This window comes from Fringilla coelebs (genome assembly GCF_963513975.1).
Source record: "Fringilla coelebs genome assembly, chromosome: 3".
Lineage (NCBI taxonomy): Eukaryota > Metazoa > Chordata > Aves > Passeriformes > Fringillidae > Fringilla > Fringilla coelebs.
The window spans coordinates 101,925,031-101,945,884 of record NC_140030.1 but is presented as its reverse complement, the minus strand read 5'-3'; the positions used below and the strand labels follow the sequence as shown (position 1 = coordinate 101,945,884).

The 20,854-nt window shown below is 41.0% G+C and overlaps 1 protein-coding gene across 3 annotated transcripts in view; it reads left to right on the top strand.

Moving 5' to 3' along the window:
- Positions 1 to 6,820: 6,820 nt before the first annotated feature.
- The window catches only part of CLIP4 (CAP-Gly domain containing linker protein family member 4), a 32,257-nt gene continuing 18,223 nt past the window's right edge, over positions 6,821 to 20,854 (top strand). For 2 of the 3 annotated variants that reach the window (XM_084203461.1, XM_084203459.1), the window contains exons 1-8: positions 6,821 to 6,896; positions 8,255 to 8,291; positions 10,399 to 10,462; positions 11,044 to 11,190; positions 13,807 to 13,946; positions 14,772 to 14,865; positions 15,738 to 15,899; positions 19,013 to 19,131. In XM_084203461.1, the coding sequence (XP_084059587.1) occupies positions 11,058 to 11,190; positions 13,807 to 13,946; positions 14,772 to 14,865; positions 15,738 to 15,899; positions 19,013 to 19,131 (648 nt within the window). In that variant the 5' untranslated portion in view covers positions 6,821 to 6,896; positions 8,255 to 8,291; positions 10,399 to 10,462; positions 11,044 to 11,057. Of the gene's footprint in view, positions 6,897 to 8,254; positions 8,292 to 8,409; positions 8,482 to 10,398; positions 10,463 to 11,043; positions 11,191 to 13,806; positions 13,947 to 14,771; positions 14,866 to 15,737; positions 15,900 to 19,012; positions 19,132 to 20,854 lie in introns of all 3 variants that reach the window. The other variant, XM_084203460.1, reaches the window with a different exon arrangement.

Genomic DNA, 20,854 nt, shown 5'->3' with positions numbered 1-20,854 from the left:
AGCGAAGGGAAGGGAAATAAAAACCTGCTGTTTGAATCTCTTCTAAGGTCAGGATGCTATAATACTACTCTGAAAGAGAAACTAGGGAAGCCAAAGTAGGAATTGGATGAGGCAGAAGATACTTTTCTTTTCCAAGTATTTATTTGTGAAGGGTAGCATGTGGAAGCAACCACCCTCACCTTCCTCTTCACTACTCAGACTGGCTGAAATGGATTTCTTTTTTAATTTCCAGACACAGCTTAGGTCTTGAAGGTGGCCCTTCCCCAGTGTTGCAGGGGTTACAGTCAACAGTGGCCAACTCAAATGTGACTAGAAGCCTACAGCTTCTCTCTAGCAATTTCCACCTGCATGGTCATGTGTGTCTTGCCCAGTTCCCACAAATCTTTACGTGCTGCCCAGCCTATGAAGCATTCTCAGACTTTAAGTAACTGCTTGCAGGATTGATTCCTCGGGGCTGGACTGCAATCTGAGAGGGAAGCTGTTATTCTCTGTAGCCCTATTGTTCAAATCTTTTTATCTTTTCAGCAGAGGCAGCAAAATTACCTTGTTTTACAGGGAAGAAGGCACTGCAGTGATTCCCAGGGAGATTTTTAAAACTCTATGTGCTTTCTCCAAAGTAATTTTTCAGGAACACATGCATTGCACTGAATGTACATGATGTCATAGCCATTTCCCACAAGGTTTTTCTGGGAAGCATCAGGTAATAAATAACCTCCTGACTCAGCTTCTGGCCAGTCATTCAGCTCAGGCCCTGGCTGCTTCTGTGTCTCACCACAAAGTGTATTCTGCAGAACCATCCAACGCTTTCTGTATTCCCTTTTGGGCATGTAGCCAATGTGTTCAGAGTGGGGAAGTGAGAAGATACAGGCAGCTGCTTCATCCTGGTGATGCTAATGGTCAGGATGCTGTAGCCCTCCAGAGTGAGCCTAGGAAAACTCAGGAGAACAGGCAAATAGCCTTTCTGCCCCTCTGCTGCTTCCAGTGTGACTGGAGAGGCATTTCTGTGTGACTGCTTAATATTTGTGCTAAGAAATCTTTGGTGTCTGTTTTTCATAAAGCAGCTCCAACAGCTCCATTGCTCCCACTGGGAATTTTGACAATTAACTCTTTGTGAGTTGGTGGTAGTATTCAGGAAGTTCTTTTCCTTCCCTTTGCCTTTGATCAGTCATATTACTTTTGTTTGAATTTTTGTTCTACTTATTTTTACACCATGCATTAACACTTTACAGGAAATAAATGTATGGTTAAAAACTGCAAAATCCTGGTTTATGATTATGAATTGTGCAGTCATTTATTATTTTAAATTTAAATAGTAAACCAATACACATTTTATTATTTATTTATTACTAAATCAAGATCCAAGCTCATGGCAAATGTGTTTTAACAAGGAATTTGTTTTATCCTGGCTTTCATTGCTGTCTGCATGTATATGCAATATTACTATGGAATGTTGCACCAGATGTATTAGCTTCTGTGAGATCTTTGATGTGCCTGTTTCCAAACACTTATGTAGCTGCATTTTTCTTATCAATACTCTTATTACCAAGTAGGCAGATATTTCTTTATGCTTCTGAGGCACTTCAGAAAAATCCCAATGCTTTACCTCACAAAAAAAAAAAATGATAAGGAAAATACTTAATCTCATGATCATACAACAAAAGAGAGGATGAAAAAGGTAATGCACCTAAATGATTATGCCAAGTCTTAGAAATCTAAGGTTTGTATTTGTGGAAAAGAGCTCATTGAGGAATTTTGGAGAACTTGAGTGATAACAACAATTTAAAAGAGCTATTTCACTCTCAAAGAAATGCCCTTTTTCTTCTTTTCTGTGAGCAAATTGAATATAACCAGGGAGCTGTTCATATTGTTGGCCTAGATAGCACTAAGTAAATAAGAAATAGTCTCTTTTTCTTTCAGCTTCTCCTGCAGAGCTGACACTAGTTTGGGATATAGAGCAGGTTCTCTCCTTTCTGTAATCACTTGCAGAGATACACAGGAAGCTTCACTTTGTTTCCCCTGTGGAAACCTGTTGATAATGGTAAAGAATAGGAGCACCATGGTTTGAAGGAAATGTAGTTGCAAATAATTGAATAGAACCAGTGAGGCTATACAGAGCTTTTACTAGTGGTGGTGATGCAAGTGAAAGACAAAATTCAGGATTTTTTAAATAGCAGAAGAACAATTTAAAAAAAATTTGAAAACAGCTAGGAAACCAGCTTCCCTCTCCAGCACAAATACTTTATAAAGGAATTAATGAAGGAAGAAATGTAAGTAGAAAACTAAAGAGAGTAATTCTGGGGGGTTTGCCTGCCCAGGGCTGTTGCTACACTGGGAGCAATAAATAAGTACATAGATTTACAATTTTATTTACAATTTATTTACAATAAATTTAGACAGATGGCTAAGCTTCTAAAACCACATTTATACCAGAGTTTAAAATCAAGCAGAAGAAATATCTTTCTCTGGATGTGGCCATAACTATGCCTTGGTTGAGCATGCTACAGAACACAGGAAGGATGAAAAATAAGTTTCTGAAATTTTTTTGTCAAGTTTGTCACAAAACTTAGAGTAGCTTCTTATTAGATGTAGATGTAGAAGTTCTTGTCCACTACATCGATGTGTGTAAATCACAGGGGACCCAAAGGGGTCAAGAAGAATTGTTTGTCAGCAGTAGATTTGTTTGAAATTTTTGGAAAGTGTGTTCTAGTCAGAGTTAGTCAGAGTTTCTCTTTGCTAGGCGTTCCATCAATATTTTAGGTGCTTGCTCTCTGCCCCAACCAAAGCATTCACTGCTGGTTTCAGAGGGTAAGACAGTGACAGCCAAAAGGTGAGAGTTAGGACAAAGAACTCTGTCAAACAGCCTGAGGCTTTAAGCATAGATTCCCAGAGTTATGCAAATCTAGAAAATTAGAAGGAGAGGGATCCACTGGCCTTGGCAACAGTTACATTAATGCTCATGAGTGAAAGCAGGTTTGTGGCTGTGGAGCAATTTCAAGGCAAGTGAGTTCCTGTCAGGTGAGGGACTGGCAATTTAACTGCTGGCAAGGGCTGCACACCTCCTAATGGAAGGTGGTAGTACTGATTTTGGATCTAGAGGTGAGGTCCTGGGATTTGTGTTCCTGAAAAATATCCCACGATGCTACAGAAAAGAGTGCAGCTATTTAGCCTTTTCCAGCTCCCAGTAGGTTTCCTTACCTAGAGCATCCCAGGCTTTCCCTGAAACCTGAGGTAAACACAGGATTCCTCCTGGCTTTCTCTCAGAGAGTGTCTCTAACCACAAGTGTGTGCACACTCAGTGTCAGAACCTCCCTGCTGCCCTCAGCCTTGCTCCAGAGAAGCTGCAATGCCTTCCCAAGCCATTTTAATGATTGCTTCCCTCTGTTATGTCAATCTGTGGAGATGAACTGGTGTCACTGTCATACTTCCTGAAAAATCCCTTTGCTCAGGATTCTTCCCTGGGAAGCTGAGAAGCCTTGGAGAAAAAGGAAAACAATATTATCTCATTTGCTTCTCCAGTGTTTTGCTGCTTTGGAATGTGCTTGGAGATTGTTTATCCAAAGTGTGAATTGTTTTTACTTATTGGCCAATGACAGCCAAGCTGTGTCAGACTCTGAGGAGAGAGTAATGAGCTTTTCATTATTATCTTTCAGCCTTCTGTCTGTATCCTTTATCCTTTAGTATATCCTATATACTATATCCTATATACTATGTCCTATATACTATCCTTTAGTATAGTTTAGTATTGCATAATATAATATAATATAATATAATATAATATAATATAATATAATGTAATGTAATGTAATGTAATGTAATGTAATGTAATGTAATGTAATGTAATGTAATATAATATAATATAATATAATATAATATAATATAATATAATATAATATAATATAATATAAATATTATATGATAATAAATTAGTCTTCTAAGACCATGGAGTCAGATTCATCATTTCCTCCCAACAACGGGGGACCCCAAAAGCACCACAAACTGCTTAGCAATGCTCCATTTCTGCCCCAAGAAGAGCGAAGAAGTGAAATGATGTTTCAGTTGAAACAGGCTTGCTGCTCACAAGCAATGTTTCCCTGTCTTCCTCCCGAGGTGGTCAGAGCTGGTGCAGCCCATTTTTGTTTCGAGCTCTCCAGGTGTTCAGCAGCCTTGCTGCCCAAGGCAGCACCAAATGAGTCAGACAGGATAGGCTGAACAGGCTTTTTATTTACATCATATCCTGGCTTGGAGGAGTGGATGAGAAAGACAATGTGCTAAGGGACAGAGAGTGGTTTAAATATATATTCTTTTAAAATTTCCAATGCAGGGCCCAGAGGTGGAAGTCCAGACAGGCAGGGTTTTGTCAGACAATGACATCCAGCCTCCTCTGCAGCACCCAGGACTCACTTTGAGCTGAGATGTTTGGGGTTCTGCCATGGCTGGCCTGATCAGAAGGATCTTCTAGAACCTGCAGCACTTTGTCAGGTCCTGGCTGTGAAAAATGTGTATTTTATGACTGGCTCTTCACAAATATTAAAATGAATGGTATATGTGTTATGTTAGAAAGTTAGGCTGTATTAATTTTTTAAAGTAGTGTGTTAAATAGAGTTTTAGGTTATATCATAATGTTAAAATAGAAACTATATATGTGAGATATCTTTTTAAGAAAGGAATGAGGTACTTGCACCAGATAGCAGCCACAGGACACCTAAATCTTTCAGAGAAAGAGAATTTATTGCTTCATTAACAGCAGAAAAGAACTTCTTCCTGTCTTGCTCAGCCATGAAGACACCGTCAGGATTCAGAAGAAGAAGCTGACACTGACCAGACAGAATCCTTTGTTTGAATGGAATTTATGCACCATGTATGAAGGGTATGAATATGCAACAGGCTGTTGTTTTAAGGGTTAATCCTCTGTTAATGTGTGTCCTTTTTTGGGCTTATTTTGCCCAGAACAAGGTACCCGGACATCTGTAACTCTTTGTTTCTATTGTCTTATTTTGTCCTCATTTCAATTGCTCAAATTATTATTACTCTAATTATCTTGCTATTTTTATAACCATTTTATTACCATGAAACTCTTAAAATTTCAAAAACAAGTGATTGGCGTTTTTAACACTTCCTTTCATTTCCTAGCATGAAAAATAATCACACAGAGTTTTGTCCTCATATTGAGCACCACCTTTGAATTCACACCCCATTTTCCGTGGTTTATGGCACATGGCAGCTGTATCCTCTGTCTCAGCTTTCATTCTGCTGCATCAAACAAGCTGTGCTCTGGTAGCCTCCCCAGACAGACTGCTCTTTTCCTTGGCTGTGCTGACAAACCCTCTCCAGGCAGGCTGGACTAGCTGCTGCTCCCTGAGGAAGGCTGCTCACAGCAATATGTGACTCCTCAAGGAGAGGGCCAGACCTGCTGGCACGGACACTTCACTTCCCTGCCACAACTCCCCGGTTACATGTCCCAGGACGAGTGTTTGATTTTTGTGCCATTGCTTCACATTGGTAATGGTGCCCCTTGTGTAGCTGCCTTGCATTGCTTGGTTCCTCACTTAGCTCCATACAATGATCCCAGACCTCAATCTCGTATCAGTTCATTCCTTTCTAACAGCAATTCTTTCCTTTTTGCTTTTTTATCTCATCAGTTTGCTGTTTTTTTTTTTTTTTTCCCCAAAAAGACATTAAAGGAAAACATGAAACAAAGATTAGCTCCAAGGACAATATCCCAGGATGTCACCAGTAGCCTCCCTCATTGCATTTAACACTACTTCACACTGTTTCTCCCTGTGCTTGTGCTTTACCTTCACTGAAGGTCTCCTAAATTCCAGTCTTCTCCAGAACTAATAATTTCCATTCCAGGCTCTTCACTGAAGTCTGTTATTCAGTATCAGCAATAAAACATTTCTTCTGCCCTGAGCACCAAGCATCTCAAAAAAGGCAAACATTGACTGTCAGTACAAAGCTCACATCTGATCTTGCTTACAAGCTTGTCTTTATAAACAGAGTTTGAACCTAAGTAGCCTTGAGGTAAAAGTAGCAGGCCTGCATTTTCCTGGAACATGTTTTCTTTGCCTTTTCCAAGGCACGGAACATTCTAGGAAGTGGAAGTATTCCTGGCTTTTATCTGCTGTCACGTTTACTCTCACAACTGCAATTCAATGCTCTCCTTCTTTCAGCTTTGGAGTCTCTGGGAGCTGACAGAATTTGCAATTGTTGACCTTCCCAGCACTTCAGCTGAGGAAATTTCCACTTGCCACTCCTATTATTTGTCCTTCCCCCACCCCTTTTAATATTATCGCTGGAAAAACAACACCAAAAATCTGATTGTACACATCAGTTATGTTTATTTAACAGTGACCCACATGGAGCACAAAGACATAGCTGGACTTGGCTGAAGCTTTATCCACTTCAAATTCCCTTCAGGCAGCCTGGGCTCAAGTACGATGCTGGGTTTACCACCGTAGGCGTTTCCCGGAGAGTGCCAATCTTTGCGGATTGGGATCCTCCTCAGCTTTTACAGCAGGGACGAGCACCCTTTGAACATCCTCCCTGGGGGTTCCTCCACCTGGCTACTGAGACAGCTGGGACAGCCTGGAGCCGAGTGCTGAAACGTGCCAGTGGTGCCGCCTGGGTGCCAGCCCGGTTCCTGCCGCCGGCTCCATCCCCGCATCCCATGCCCGCATCCCATCCCATCCCATGCCCGCATCGCTCCCGCCGCGCGTTCACGCTCCGGCCGCCGCGGGGGGCGTGGTCTACGGGGAGGGGCGGGGCTATCTGTCCGCCCATTGGCCGGAGGGGTAGGAAGGGGCGTGGTTTACCCATGGTGGGCGGGGCCTGGGCCTCGCTGGGCTCTCTGGGCTGCGGGCGGGCCCGGGCGGCGCGCGGTGCTCGGCCGGGAGCAGGTAGGGCTGGGGCGGGGCTGGCGCTTCCCGGTGCTTTCCCGGCGCTTCCCGGCGCTCTCCGGGTGCTCTCCCGGTGCGTCCCCAGCGCTCTCCCGGCGCTTCCCATCCTCCCTCGGCGCGTCGCGGGGGCCGGGCTGGCGTTGCAGGGACCGCCGCAGCGGGCGGGCCGCGGCCGGCCTGGCTCCCCCCGCCCGGCTGCGGCGCACGGGCCGGGGGCGGCGCGGCCGGGCGGTGTCACCGCGTGTCCCCGCGGCGGCCCGGAGACCCCCGGCTCCGGGGGTGCGCTGTGCTACCGCCCCGGGAGAGCGGCGAGTGCTGGGGAGGTGTCCCGGGGGGCTGTGGGCGGGCAGAGCCGGCCTGGGGGGTGCGGGAGCCGAGCTCCCCGGGCTCCCAGCTTGCCAAAGCGCCCGTCCGGCCGGAGGTCCCCGGGGTGTGGGTCTGGAGCATCTTTCCTATGAGGAGAGACTGCGGGAGCTGGGCCCGTGCAGTGCCGAGAGGAGAAGACAGACGGGATCTCGTTAGTGCATATAAATATCTCGGAGTCAGGTGCCAAGGGGATGGTGCCAGGCTCTTTTCAGGGGTGCCCAGTGACAGGACGAGGAGTTTACAGACACTGAAACACAACAAGTTCCACCTCAGCACGAGGAGGAATTTCTTTACACTGGGGCTGGCAGAGCAGTGGCACGGCTGCCCAGGGGGGCTGTGGAGTCTCCCTCCCTGGGGACATTCAGCCCCACCTGGACATGCTTCAGTGTCACCTGCTCCAGGTGACCCTGTCCTGGCAGGGGTTGGACTGGGTGATTTCCTGAGATCCCTTCCAACCGTGTCAATTCAGTGAATCTGTGAAAACATTGCCATGTTGCAAATGCACCCAAATCCTAGGTTTACATACATGTGTATAACATGTCTACCATGTTCTGAAGTGGGTAGCTGGTGTATGTGCAAGAAACTTGTTCTCTGAACTTAATTTTTCTTGGGCACATCTAAGTACATGATGAGGAGTCCATTTTACATAGTTGTTGTCAAAAATAGCATCACATTTGTGACAGGTTCAGCTATCAAAGCCCAGAACAACTGTATGTTATAGCTTGAAGTGCTTTTAGCATGTGCAAGTTCTTACAGCACTTGCAGGAAAGCTTTGTGCTTTAACACAAATTACAAAGCAGAGAGTACGTGAAAAAGCTGGATCCTCTATTTCGGAACTTTTTTATATGTATCTGCAGAGCTACTATGCATTCCTGTAATGTGTGGATATCAAGAAACTTGTTGTTGCTGTTCAGTTTTGCCAGCAAAAGGGTGTGTGCATCTGATGACTTTTGGAAGATTTTTCCCTGATGTTTCTCCTTTTTCAATTTCAGGTATAATTCAGTTGGAAGAGCGTATGGCTGGCAAGTAGTAAGTATGATACTCTGCTGTGCTAAACTGGTAGTTTGGCAATGCTGTGAATAGAAAGATTCTCTCTTTTATGTAATTTCTCTAATAGTTTCTGCTCTGAACTCTTTTACTAACACAGGAAAGTCACTGCTCTTTTGGAAGGCCTCCAATTCCACTGCACCAGGACTTTCCAGCTGAATCTTGGTGGGAAGTACGTTTTGGGTATTGTTTTGGTTTTGCTCACAACAGAACTCGTTGTGAGGATGGCTGGGGATGCCTTTTCACTTCCTTTGAAATAGTTTTCAGCCTTTTCCTTTGCCTTTCCAGCTGTGTGTGTGGTGTTAGCTGGCTGGGAAGCTCTCACAGCTGAGCTGGCAGCCCCTGGAGGTGGCTGTGGGTGCAGAACGTGTCACCTTGACATCGTGTGTCATGTGCCCCATTCTAGAGCCAGATGAGAACCCTGCAGTGTGAGGGTGTGCACACTTCCACTGGAGGTGCTGATGTGTAAATTCATTCTTTATGGGGTTGGGTCAGCATCTGCATTAGAGCCCCTGGGATGTGGTGCTGCCTACCTGACAGCATGGGTTTTCTCCCTGCCTGCTTTGCTTTGGCAGAACACAGATGGTGTTCTTGTCTGTGACACTGCAGAATAAAAGATGCCCAGAACAGGTTTTGTTCTGTCTGGTCTGCTTTCCTGTGTGCCATGAACACTCTTTCTTGTATTCATTTTGAAATGTCTCTGTTGATTTCAAGTTCCAGCTACTTATGTTGTCCTACTTCACAAAATCTCACCTTTTCCTGTTACCATCTGCTCAATCAGGTCTGGCTACTTTTCACTGTGCTCCTTTTGTTCCCTCAGTTGTAGGGCTGTGCAAAAAGCTTTTAATTTCTTTTGTGTCTTTTTCCAGCTTAAGAGGCTCAGCTAATATGTCTTTTATACTCATGCATATTACTTGTTCCTTTGTGCATTTCGTGAGAGCTCTGAGGCGCTGCCTGTGAGAAACTTGTGAATTCATGTGTCTTACAAAGCCTTGTTTTGTTTTGCTATAGCCTCTGAAGAAATATCAGATTGTAGCAGATTTATTTCACTGTTGCCCTTCAAAAGCAATTTAATTAGGTATTTGCAGCATAAGGGACTTTATAACCCTTCACACAAGAAAGCTGTCATCTTTATGACAGCTTTTAAGCCATTGAAATGTAAACTCTTAACTTTTCCTGACTGTAAGAAAATACTAATTGAAATAATTAGAGATATTTTTGGTCTTGTTGAATAAAAGAACACGTAAGCCAATGCAATTTGATAATGCTGTGGGAAAAAATAGTCCTGTCCTTCCAGTGGCCTCCTTGATCTTCCTGCCAGAGCATGAATTTGTACAGCTGTATAAGACTAAGGAAATAAACTAGTTCAGAGAAAAAGGAGCATTTTTCTTGTGGACCTTTATTTCCAACTTGAGCACAAGGTGAACTGTGTATAATGGGCAAGAAAAGGAGGCTTTAATTTATTTACTTAAAGAGTAGCATCTGCTAAGCTAAAATGCTTTTTATATTAGCATATAGACTGTGAGGTCCCAAGCAGTGTGACAGATTTATTTGGGGAAATATCAGACTAAATCTGCTCATATAGCTTGTTGTGTGTTAGATACAAAAACCAAAATAAAGTCTTCTTTTAGTTTTTCATATTTACTTGGGTTTAAATTAAATGTAATAAAAACAAACATTCCTTCAAGCTCCACAGCTTCTTTCTGTCAAGCAGGCTGGCTGAACAAATTTCTGAGAAAAGAGCACTGTATAGCAATCTCCACAATAAAAATGTAGGTTGTTTAGTGGAAATGTTGCTTTTACCCCAAGTGTTTAATATTGTGTTTAATATTGATCATTCAAGATGCAGAATTTAAATTTTTCAGCTGTGAGATGTAGCCTCTGATGATGCAATCATGTCTGTTTCTATTAAGAATAGTGATTTTTTTTGTTATTTGTTAATGAATTTGCCTGATAAACTGTCTTACAAGTGATAGCCAGCTTTCCTCTGACCTCAACCTGTGAATCACAACTAGGATGTAACTTGGGCTGGTTGTTAGATTTTGTCTCTATAACTCTGCAATGGTTTAGTCTTGATTCTCTCTCCTAGATTGCTGGAAGGCCTGGGAAGTTGCCTGGAAGCAGCAGAAGAGGGGAAAGGTTCCTAGGCTGTGGTAAGTGTGCTCTTTTAAACCAGCCAGGAGCAGAGCTGGGAAAGGAGCTGATTCGGAGCCGTGAATCCAGGACTGAATCACTCGGTGATGAATTGTTTGCAGCTGTGTGTGGGAAGATGAAAGAGCTGGGAATTTAAAAAGAGGAGGCAGCAGTAGCTGGCAGCATGTTCTTGCTCATGGTGAAGGGAGGGAATGTGCATGCAGAGTATGAGGGCAGGTACTTGATGCTTCACGTTTTCATAGAGCTGTGAAACACACTAATCCATTTGTCTGCAGTGTGTGTTTGCTAATTAGAGCATTAATATTTTCTTTACTGCTCAAATGGGAAACTGGGGAGAAATATGATGTTTTCCATTAGTTAAGTGCAAGTTTAGTGGTGGAAGTCAAACCTAGAAGTTGGCTATCCTTGACACCATACTCTGTGAGCCTTGTTCATATATCAGTTTGTAAGAATGTAATGGCAGTAATAGTTTACAAATTTAAGATTTTAGTCTCATTGCATGTTATATCTTACTGTGATAGAACCAATCCAAAGTATTTCCTGTGAGGTTATTTATTGATTTTTATTTTTTCTCCTCAAGTGGCTTTCTAGAAGATGACCATAGAGGATCTCCCAGAGCCTTCCTTCGAAGGAGATTCCCTCATTGCAAGAGAACAATTCTTATTCCCAAACTCTGAAACATCTGTTACTTTTTCTGTTGCTGCAGCACCAATGCCTTCAGACTGTGGTATGTACTTTAAACAAAAAATGAATTTGTGATCAGCAGAGAATAAATTTGAATAATAAATTTAAAGAAAAGCTGTCAGCTCTTAATTATTTCTTTCCAGGAGAAGTTTTCTTCTTATTAAATGGATTCTCTGTTAAATGAGATGAAAGATGAAGACCCATGCTTTTTCCGTTTTTCTTATTGCATACACTATAAATTATTTGTTTTCTTTGTACAGTTCTGATCATGTGTGCTCTCACTTGTACTTCTTTCACATCTCAGTGTAGAATTGGATATTGTATTAAGATGTAAAATTGGAGTAAGTAAGGGAAGTTAATCTACACCACATTTAAAACCTCTGGAGTTAGACTTTTTCTTGTGCTTTAGTGTGTAAATGATGTGCTAGAAGGGGATATTTCTGTTGGAAGGGTATGTTTTTGTGGTGGTAAGGACTGTAAAGTGAGTAGTAGAAAATTTTACCAAGTATCAGTGATCAGCTGTCAGAATAATGTCTGTCTTTAGTAACTGTCTTCACATGTATAAATGGTAATAAAAATTCTGACAGTATATAATGTGTTAAAATGTCACTGTAGGTGAGGAGCTTCACTGATAGCTGCAATTATAATGCCTTTGAATGTTGCAGAAGATATTAATAGCATCTCTATGCTTCAAAAATCACTCCTTCCACCTCTGTGCTTCCCATGCATTGATTAGAGCAATCAGCTGTATTCCGGAAGAATAAATACATGTAATGTTCTGTCTTTGACAGAATCAGCATTCTCAAGACCTGATTTATAAGTTAGCTCAGGTTGGGAATGTAACATATGAAATGTTTCAGTAGATGAATGTGTGTCTTTACATGGTTTAGTCCTGTTCTCATCACTTGTCTCTCCTTGTCGGCTCTATGTACTACCATGATTTATTTCCATTCTACTTTCTTACCCCCTAGATGAAGTTTCCATTTGCCTTCTTTAAACATTGTTTTGTTGTGGTATCTTCTAAAACCCCTATGATTTCACTGCTATGTGTTCTACCTTGTTTCTGCCTACTCATTAAATAAAAAAAAAAAATCCTTTTATTACAGGAGGTTGCTGTCACCTGTGTAACAGTAACATTGCTGAATCTGGGTAAAGGAGGTTAAACTATGGCAGAGAGAGATTCTTGGTCATTACATTCAGTGCATTTCTTTTTCCTTAATGCAGTTGGGCACTGTGATCAATACTTGGGAAAGACAGAGGGGGAGAAAGTAATATTTTAAGGTATCTAGGTGCCATTGCCATCCTTTCATAGGATTCATTGCTCTAACAGATTTTCTGTAGCATTGCTTTGTTTGCAAAGACTACAGCTGATCCCCTGTTAAGCACTTAGGGTGGTTGTTATTAATCCTTGATACACTCTCAGATTTTTACCCTACATGCTGATTGTAAGAGTTGATTTCTGATAGATAATTTGGATCAGGTTTGTGGCTAGAAATCTTCCTGGTAGAGTAAGAACTGTGAATATTGTGCAGGATCATTAATCTTGTGGCCTAGTTGTCCGTTCACTTCATAGTTTCAGCTGTAGATCAGCTGTGGTTGCTGTGCAAGGTAGATATTATTGGATAAATCAGTAGATGTGTGTTGATGCATTGGATGTAGGGAAGAAGCACACTTCTTGTAGGGCTGGGAGATAAATGGCTTGGGTTTTTTTATATGCTAGGTGCAAAGAAAAATTAATGGTAAATATCAGTGGAAGTTGTCCTCCATTTCCATTCTTGTTGAGTCAAGGTGATGGAGTTTGAGGAACTCTCAATAGCCAGAAAGAGAACTCTGTACTTGCTCTTTCTTATCTGTTAATCCAATCTAGAAGTCAGGTGTGCTGTTTTTGGGGAAAGGTAGGGATGATTCACTGGGAGTGGTTTATGCCATGTCACACACACCCAAGATGGGTGATGGTGTGTGTTGCTTAACCTGTCTGTCCTGTCTGAGAGCTGTGAATCTGTGATGGATGTGAGCTGAGTTGTACATGTATCCAAAACCTGTTTAAAAGGCAACTCCCTGATAGCTGCGGGGGTGGGGGGATAGAAGTTCAGTGCTTGCCATGGTTCATTTCCTGATAGTAGTAGACTCTGCTTTCATTCCCTCTCCTCATAGCCATTGCTCTCCAGATTCTTTCATGTAATTTTCCAGAGCTGGGAGAAATTCCACAGATTAAAAATAGAGGATGTGTATGTACAAGCATATACGCACGCACCTGTAAGTAATGTAACACATACTTTTGTAGTAAGGTGTTTTATGCACTTACAGTTTGGGTTGCCTGAAAGAACATGAGGCTTAAAATCTTTAAAAGTGGGGGTTTTGTTTTGTTTTTTTTTTTCCCTGTTCTTGGTTTGGTGTCTTAATTTTTGAAGGTGTTTGTTTCCTGCAGCTGCCATCAGCTGGGATTGGTGCTTTAATGAAATACTGGAAATATCAGAGGTCACAGAATGCCTTCGTGATTTGAGTGTGTGTTTATATTATAGTATGTTCCATGTAAATTGTGATGGAAGAAGAAGAAGGAAGATGTTTTCTTTCTGCTGTCCTTTCCTTCTGAGTTTGAAAAACTAGATGCATGTTAAACATCAAGATCTTATATAAAGACTCTTTTCTTTTTTAACAGAGTTTTCCTTCTTCGATCCCAATGATGCAGCATGCCAAGAAATACTCTTTGACCCCAAAACATCAGTTTCTGAATTGTTTGCTATCTTAAGGCAGTGGGTTCCACAGGTCCAGCAGAATATTGATATTATTGGGAATGAGGTGAGATACAAATGAAGATCCTTGAGTGCTCTCAATATTAAATACTGTGTTGACAGTGAATAAAACCAGTTCATTCAGAAGCAGAATTAATCATAAATGCAGATACAGTTTCTGCCTTTTAACGAGTAGTGACTGATCATGGCTTGTATTCCACGTGTTGTCAGGTTTTATTTGGAAAAAGAAAGATGATGGATAAAATCCAGCATAGATGGTATAAACAATGTTTCTCTCAAGGCAACTGTGTTGAGACCCTTCACCTTGGTGTTTCAGTTTCCTACTTAGCAGTAATACCAAACTCAAACCCAAAAAATATATGAAGATGCTGTTAAAGCCTGACCTTAAGGGCAATATTTCCAAGGCATAAAATGTGTTTCTAGTATTTCCATCCTACTTTCTTATTTTTCTTCTGGATTACAGGTTTTTCTGGGGAAGTGTAATGAAGATGAACCCTACCATATTATAACTGGGGGCTTCTTTTTGGGGTTATGTGGGAGTGGGCTGGGTAATTGTTGAGAGATCAAATAACAAGGGGAGAGCTTCAGAAATAATTTTCTCACGCAGTTAACTGCTTAATTTTTTTAGCATATGAAGTATATGTTAGAAGGAGCAATATAAAGAATTTTTAAAATCTGTAAATAATGAAGATTAATTATAATGCCATTTATTACATTTGTGTATATTGCTCAGTTCTGCAGTTAAGAGTCTTTTCTGGCAGGCCATTGCAATGAATCCAGGAGTCAATATATCTGCAATAACTTAGGAAGTAGTAGTGATGTCAGAGATATGCCAGAGCTAAAATGTGCTTGTTTTCCACTTGCCTGTCAGATCATTAAAAGGGGTTGCAATGTGAATGACAGAGATGGACTGACTGATATGACTCTCCTGCATTACACTTGCAAATCAGGGGCTCATGGCATTGGTGAGTAAAAAAAAAGCCAACATTATAGATGTAAAAACCTAATTGACTTACATAAACTTATCCTACTGACACTGACAGAATTTTTTCTTGCAGTAGATTATTTTTCTTTTTGTGCTTGCTGTTCCAGTGGCCATGAGTAAGGAAGATGCAGAACTGCAGCTGTAGCCATGGGGAGCCAGCTGAGTTAGTGGTATAGGTATTGCACACAGTAGTACCAGCTTAAACAGATACTTCATGTAGCAAAGGCAGTTTCAGACTGAGGTGCAAGCTGCAAGTTTACTATAATTTTTGCTGTAGTTTTCTTACAGCAGAACATTTGGGTGACTGGCTGTTCTTTTTGGTTTGTTTCTTTCACCCTGTTCGTGTCAGAAGAGAGCAATAAACTTTGCATTATTATGGTCATAAATACTGGAAATGAGAGCACATGTAAGTCTGTTTGAATACCCCTATTAACTTTTCTATGTTTTGTTACTTTTTTGTTGACCTGAGCCCACTTCTCCTCTGAGTTTGAGAGAAGTCTGGCATAGGTCATCTTCCCTGGTGTCAGCACATCTTTTAACATAAACTTTAGCATTGTGATGTGCAATTCTTTTTCTCCTACCAGATCCTAAATCTCCTAGGTTTGCTGGCTGACACAGTACTTACATTAAAGAAAGACAGATAGTGTTATTATTCACTAGAGATTTCAGTCCTTTAGGATAAAGGGCAAAGATTTCTGTATCCTAATCCTAAAAAGAAAGGCATAATAATAGTTCTGCTGTGAGCTTGAAGGGCTTAATGTATGTTTTGTTTTACACACAAACATGTATGTGGTTTTTTTGGGGTCAAATAAATAAATCACTAATGCATACTTAACAAAAATTACCCTGCAGGTGATGTTGAAACTGCTGTAAAATTTGCAACACAGCTCATTGATTTGGGTGCTGACAGCAGCTTGCGCAGCCGCTGGACAAATATGAATGCCTTGCACTATGCTGCCTACTTTGATGTTCCAGAACTCATCAGTGTTATTTTGAAAAATGCAAAGCCAAAAGGTAGGCACTGTGACCTTTGTTTCATGTAGTTGTCCATAGTTGTCCATATTTTGTGGATCCTGAGCTGATGTATTGTGGTCTGTAAGTCTGGTGTTCATTTATCTATTATACATAAATAATTTGTTATTCTTTTATTCAGCCTCATTGGTTCATTTTTCTCTTAAGCTATTTTTTAGTGCTTTACTGTACTGTTTCCATTGCTGGTTTTTAAACTTGAGCTTTGTACAAGACAATAGAAGTTTCAGATAGACTGGAAAGCAAACAGGTTAATCTTAAGTTATTGAGAACTAAGGGAATGTTTGTAGAAAACCAAAGATACAGCTATTCTAGTAAAATCCTGTGGTTTTTAAGGTTGCTTAAACATTGAGAAGTATGTTTGACATGTGGGGAGAAGGTGAAAGGAGTAGTAGGGGATTTGGCAATTGATGTGGCAAACCTGGGACTGAGGCAATTCTGACGTGCTCGTTTTTCCTATTTCTCAACTATGTAGTAGGTCCTGTTTCAGGAACAGTTTGACCTTAGTGTTTGGCATAAATAGATAACACCTTTTGGAATGATACTGTGAAGGACTGGTAGTTGGATCCCTGTTTATACTAATGCACATGGAAATATAGAAATGGTTCTGATCAGAACTGTTTGTTTCTAATTTGGTCAGGACAGCAAAACCAGTAAGCAACTTTATCACTAAAATTGTACAAATGTGAATTTGTTCTACTGAATATCCTTCTGATTGTGCTAGTTTGCAAAAGGATTTTTTATCTAGGGACTCTGTCTTAGCAGTTTGAAAAGCTGGTAGGCTTTTGGAGTACCCAGGGCTTTCTTACCACATCTTGAACCTCCATGGAGGTAATTGCTAAGCAGTGCTGTTACTGGTGTCACTTGCTTAGGAGGTGACATGTGTGGGTAGATAACAAAAGACAAAATCAGACTGCACAGTAGTTAAGTCCACATCACATTTCAATAGCGTGGTTTCCATAATTTGCATCAGCAGTTTAGATCTCCTTTCAGACCTTGTTTGCATTTGGTGTTTTCCTCCTGTGCAGTTCCTACAGAAGGGGTGGGACTTTGCTCAGATTTCCAAGGAAACCACTCTGGTTACTGGGCAGCTGGCAATTCTTGGATAAGAAGCTGATATTTTTAATCTCAGGAAATATGTAAAATTATTTGCCCTGTGACATGGAAACAATGGATAGTCTGAATTAATAGAATAATTTTAGCTTCATACTTCATCAGGCAATTTGCAGAGAAGGAAGAACATACGTAGAAGGTGAACATGCTTTGGATGGATCCATGCTGAACTGGAGAAAAAATGGTTGTTAATATAAAAATAACTTCTCAAGACAGTGGTGTGCTGACTCTGAGACGCCCATTGTGAAGCACAGGTGTTTCCTTTTGATTTACTGCTAAACTGCTTTCTTTATGACTCAATGTTCATACAGACTTACTCCTCAGTTGCTACAGGAGAGAGCTAGTTTGGTCTTGGATTTTTAGAGGTTTTAAATACAAAAATTGTGTATTATCTTCCTCTAGACAGTTTGGGGGTAGTTACCAGGTAATGTTTGATCTTTTTTTTGCTGTCACCTCTACTATGCCCATTTAGATTGAAGCTCTAAGAGAACTATTCAGAAAATCTAAGCATGAAGCTTGCAAGTCTGAGGAAGCCTAACTCAAAAAACCAACCATACATCAGTTGTTTTTCAAAATAGGAGTAGATGCAGCTGTTGCTGGCTCAGTAGCTGATGCTACTGACCAGTATTTCTGCAAATTGGTTCCTATGTGTGCAGAAAATGTTTGGCTCTATTCCATGGAAGTTTCAATGCCTGTATACAGCTCCTCAGCTTCTAGCTGGTTTTAAACTGCTGATGTCTTCTGACCTTTGGTACATCTGCATGAGTAGCTCTCATTGATTGAGGCATGTGAATGCAGTCTTTTTTCCTGTTTGTGTTCAATCAGTGCTATTGCAAAACTGTTAAATTCTGATTGCAAATTTGTTACCTTTGATCTTTATGAAATTGAGTCTGTTTTATTAGTATGTATGAACTTGACATGTCTATACAGACATATATAACTGTATTTTCTATATTGTTGATGTTTTATTTGTTTATTTAGTGTAACTATATAAGTATGTTGATGCAGTTTGGGATATACTTTGTTTATGGCATTGTGAGAAGGGCTAGTGTTTTCTGGGATGGAGACTGATACTGGAAAATATGAGGAGACTCTTCAGCCCTGAGGTGGAAAGTTTTATGTTCCTCACTGGTATTTCAAATTGGAACGTGATTGCTAATACTTGTGGTCTTTTGGCTTGTGTGTTAAGTCTGCTGGCATTTTTAATTAACAGTCCTATACTTACTCAAAATGACATCTCTCTTGTGTAATTTAAGAGAGGAGCCTCAGACTAAACAGACATTTAAACTCCAATCTTCTAGAACAGTAATAACTTCATAGCAGATTGAAAGATATATTGGAAGCAACTGATAGAAATATATATTGTGCTAAATCACTTCCAGTCAGATGCAGTTCTCCATTTTCCAGACTATCAGTGCAAGACCCCTCAGAGTGCAATTCTTGAAAACAAAGAAATTATAACAATCACCAGCTCTTACTTCATTCTTGGCCATTAGTAATTAAATCAGTGTAAAGCAGATGTATAATCAGTTTTGCCTTGCCTTACTGCCTGCTCACAAAGGAGAACAACTGGTTGAAGATGCATCTCATTTTAATGTTTGACACCTAGAAGCAATAAAATAGAAATGTGTCTGAAACATTAAAAAATTAATTTACTTGCAAACCTGAAGTTACTCACTTGTTAATCTTGGCACAGTAGATTGGACACCCTGAGTAGCAGCAATTTTGCAGTTAAGCCATCAGTATTAAAAATGAGTAAAAGTACATGCTCATCTTCCAGGTTGGTTTGTGGTACGAATAAACAGATGCAAATAAGGTTGATATCTATGTAGAATTACTTCTTATGTGCATTTGGTACATAAATAATGGTGTGTCTGTGTAAATGCTAACATAAACTGTAAAAATGAATGTCCTCTCAAGGAATCTGTAGGGGGAAATGTTCATGTAACAGACTTGCATTCCTCACATTTGATGTTTAATTGCAGATGTGGATGCCACCTGTAGTGATTTTGATTTTGGAACAGCTTTGCATATTGCTGCATTTAACCTATGCACAGGAGCTGTCAAGTGTTTACTGGAACATGGAGCAAATCCTGCCTTTAGGGTAAGGAGTTAGGTTGTAGATTCACCAGAAGGTGAAAAAGGTACCTGGAAAAACTGAACAGTCTGTCCAGGATTCTGACTAGCTAAGAGTGTGCTACATGGAGTGAGGGTGCCTCAGAAAAAGATATTTGCAACTCCTAGTGGATGATTTTGTATGCTTTGTCCTACTTGTGTGTTGAAGTTTGTATTTTTGTGTCATGGTCTGGTTCATTAGTTCAAATAACTTTCAAAAGGTTTTTCTGTTTGTTGTTTGAGCTTTCATTTATTAATTGTCACTGATGTCTTGCATCAGCTGAGTCCCCAGGGCAGTGGGGGATCTTTTCAGAAATGGAGGAGTGCAGTCTTTGCCTTCCAGAAATGCACTGTTGGGCTTAGCAGTGAGCCTGGTGTTAGCATGAGTAACTGAGAATGCATAAACATCACCTGCTCTCCTTACCAACCTAATAATAGACATAGGTTATAGTGCAGAGTGTTGCTAATATGTGTCTAGCCACAGTCTTGGATTTTGACTGAATTTTGTGTTTGGGTGTTTGGGGTTTTTTTGTTGTTTGTGTTTTGGGGGGGAAGGGCTTGGAAGGTTTTCTTATTTTAGCAAAACCAGTATCTCAGTTCTCTGTTTTCAAATGCAGGGGGTTATTTTAAATGAGAAATCATAGTTGTTTTAAGGATACTCAAAAGTCATTATTTTATGTAGCATTATTGCTGTTAAATCTTCTGGAACCTTACTGTCCATACAGTTCTTCATGATATTCAATCTAGATCTCTTGGAAAATGGTGGGTTTCTTTTTGTCTCTCTACTCAGTGTGTGTGGATGTGTCTCAAGTTCTCTGGCAGCTGTTATGTTTGGGACTCTGTTGTCACGGGCAGTGCTGCTTTGTAGTTGTGCAAGCTTTCTGAGCTGGCAGAGGTGGCTGTGACCTTGAGAAGGGAAATCCTGAGCTTCCACTTTGCCTTCTTGCCACTGCTCTGCCCCTGCTTTGTGTGGGCACAGAGGTTTGCAGGGCACCTGGTGGGCTGAATTGTGGGGCTGATGTGACCAAAATAATCTCTAATGTCATGACTACAAACTCAAACTCCCCACTCAACTTTTATCCAGCTATTTCCTGTTTTTAAGCTAGTGTAATTTTTACTTAGAGTGATTGGAGATTTTTAAGGAATGGTGGGTGTTGAATTGCTCAAACCTGCAATAAGGTTTTGACTAGAGAGAGTGTGTAGAGTTTGATTATTTGGGAACAGCAGTGTAAATTCTGAGTAAGGATTATACTTTTCTAGCTTTGAGATGGGTTGAGAAGGGGGCTCAGGGAACATTGAACTTCTGGTCTGTTTTGAAGGGACAAAAACAAACACAGTTTTACTCTGCATCGTTCCTTCTGGTAATGTCTGAGTCCAGGGGCTCAATTGAGACAAATTTGGAAGACTGAGATGATTATTTTGCTGCAGAGGTTATGAAAATGGGCAGACAGCCAAAGCTCCACATCAATTGCTTTGCTAAGGAGGGTAGGGAGAAGTGTCCCGGGAGCAGCCTGACAGTACCTGCTGTCTGGGCAGCTGCCTGGAGTGGAGGCTAACTCCAGGGAAGCTGGTGCTCCAACAACTTTTCCTGTCACGTAGGACATGCAGGGAATCACAGCCATGGCTCTCTGGGACCAGGATGTGTTTGGAAAGGACTCTGTCCTTAATCCATCTCTCATAGGATAGTTTGTGCCTAGATAAACCTGAACAGA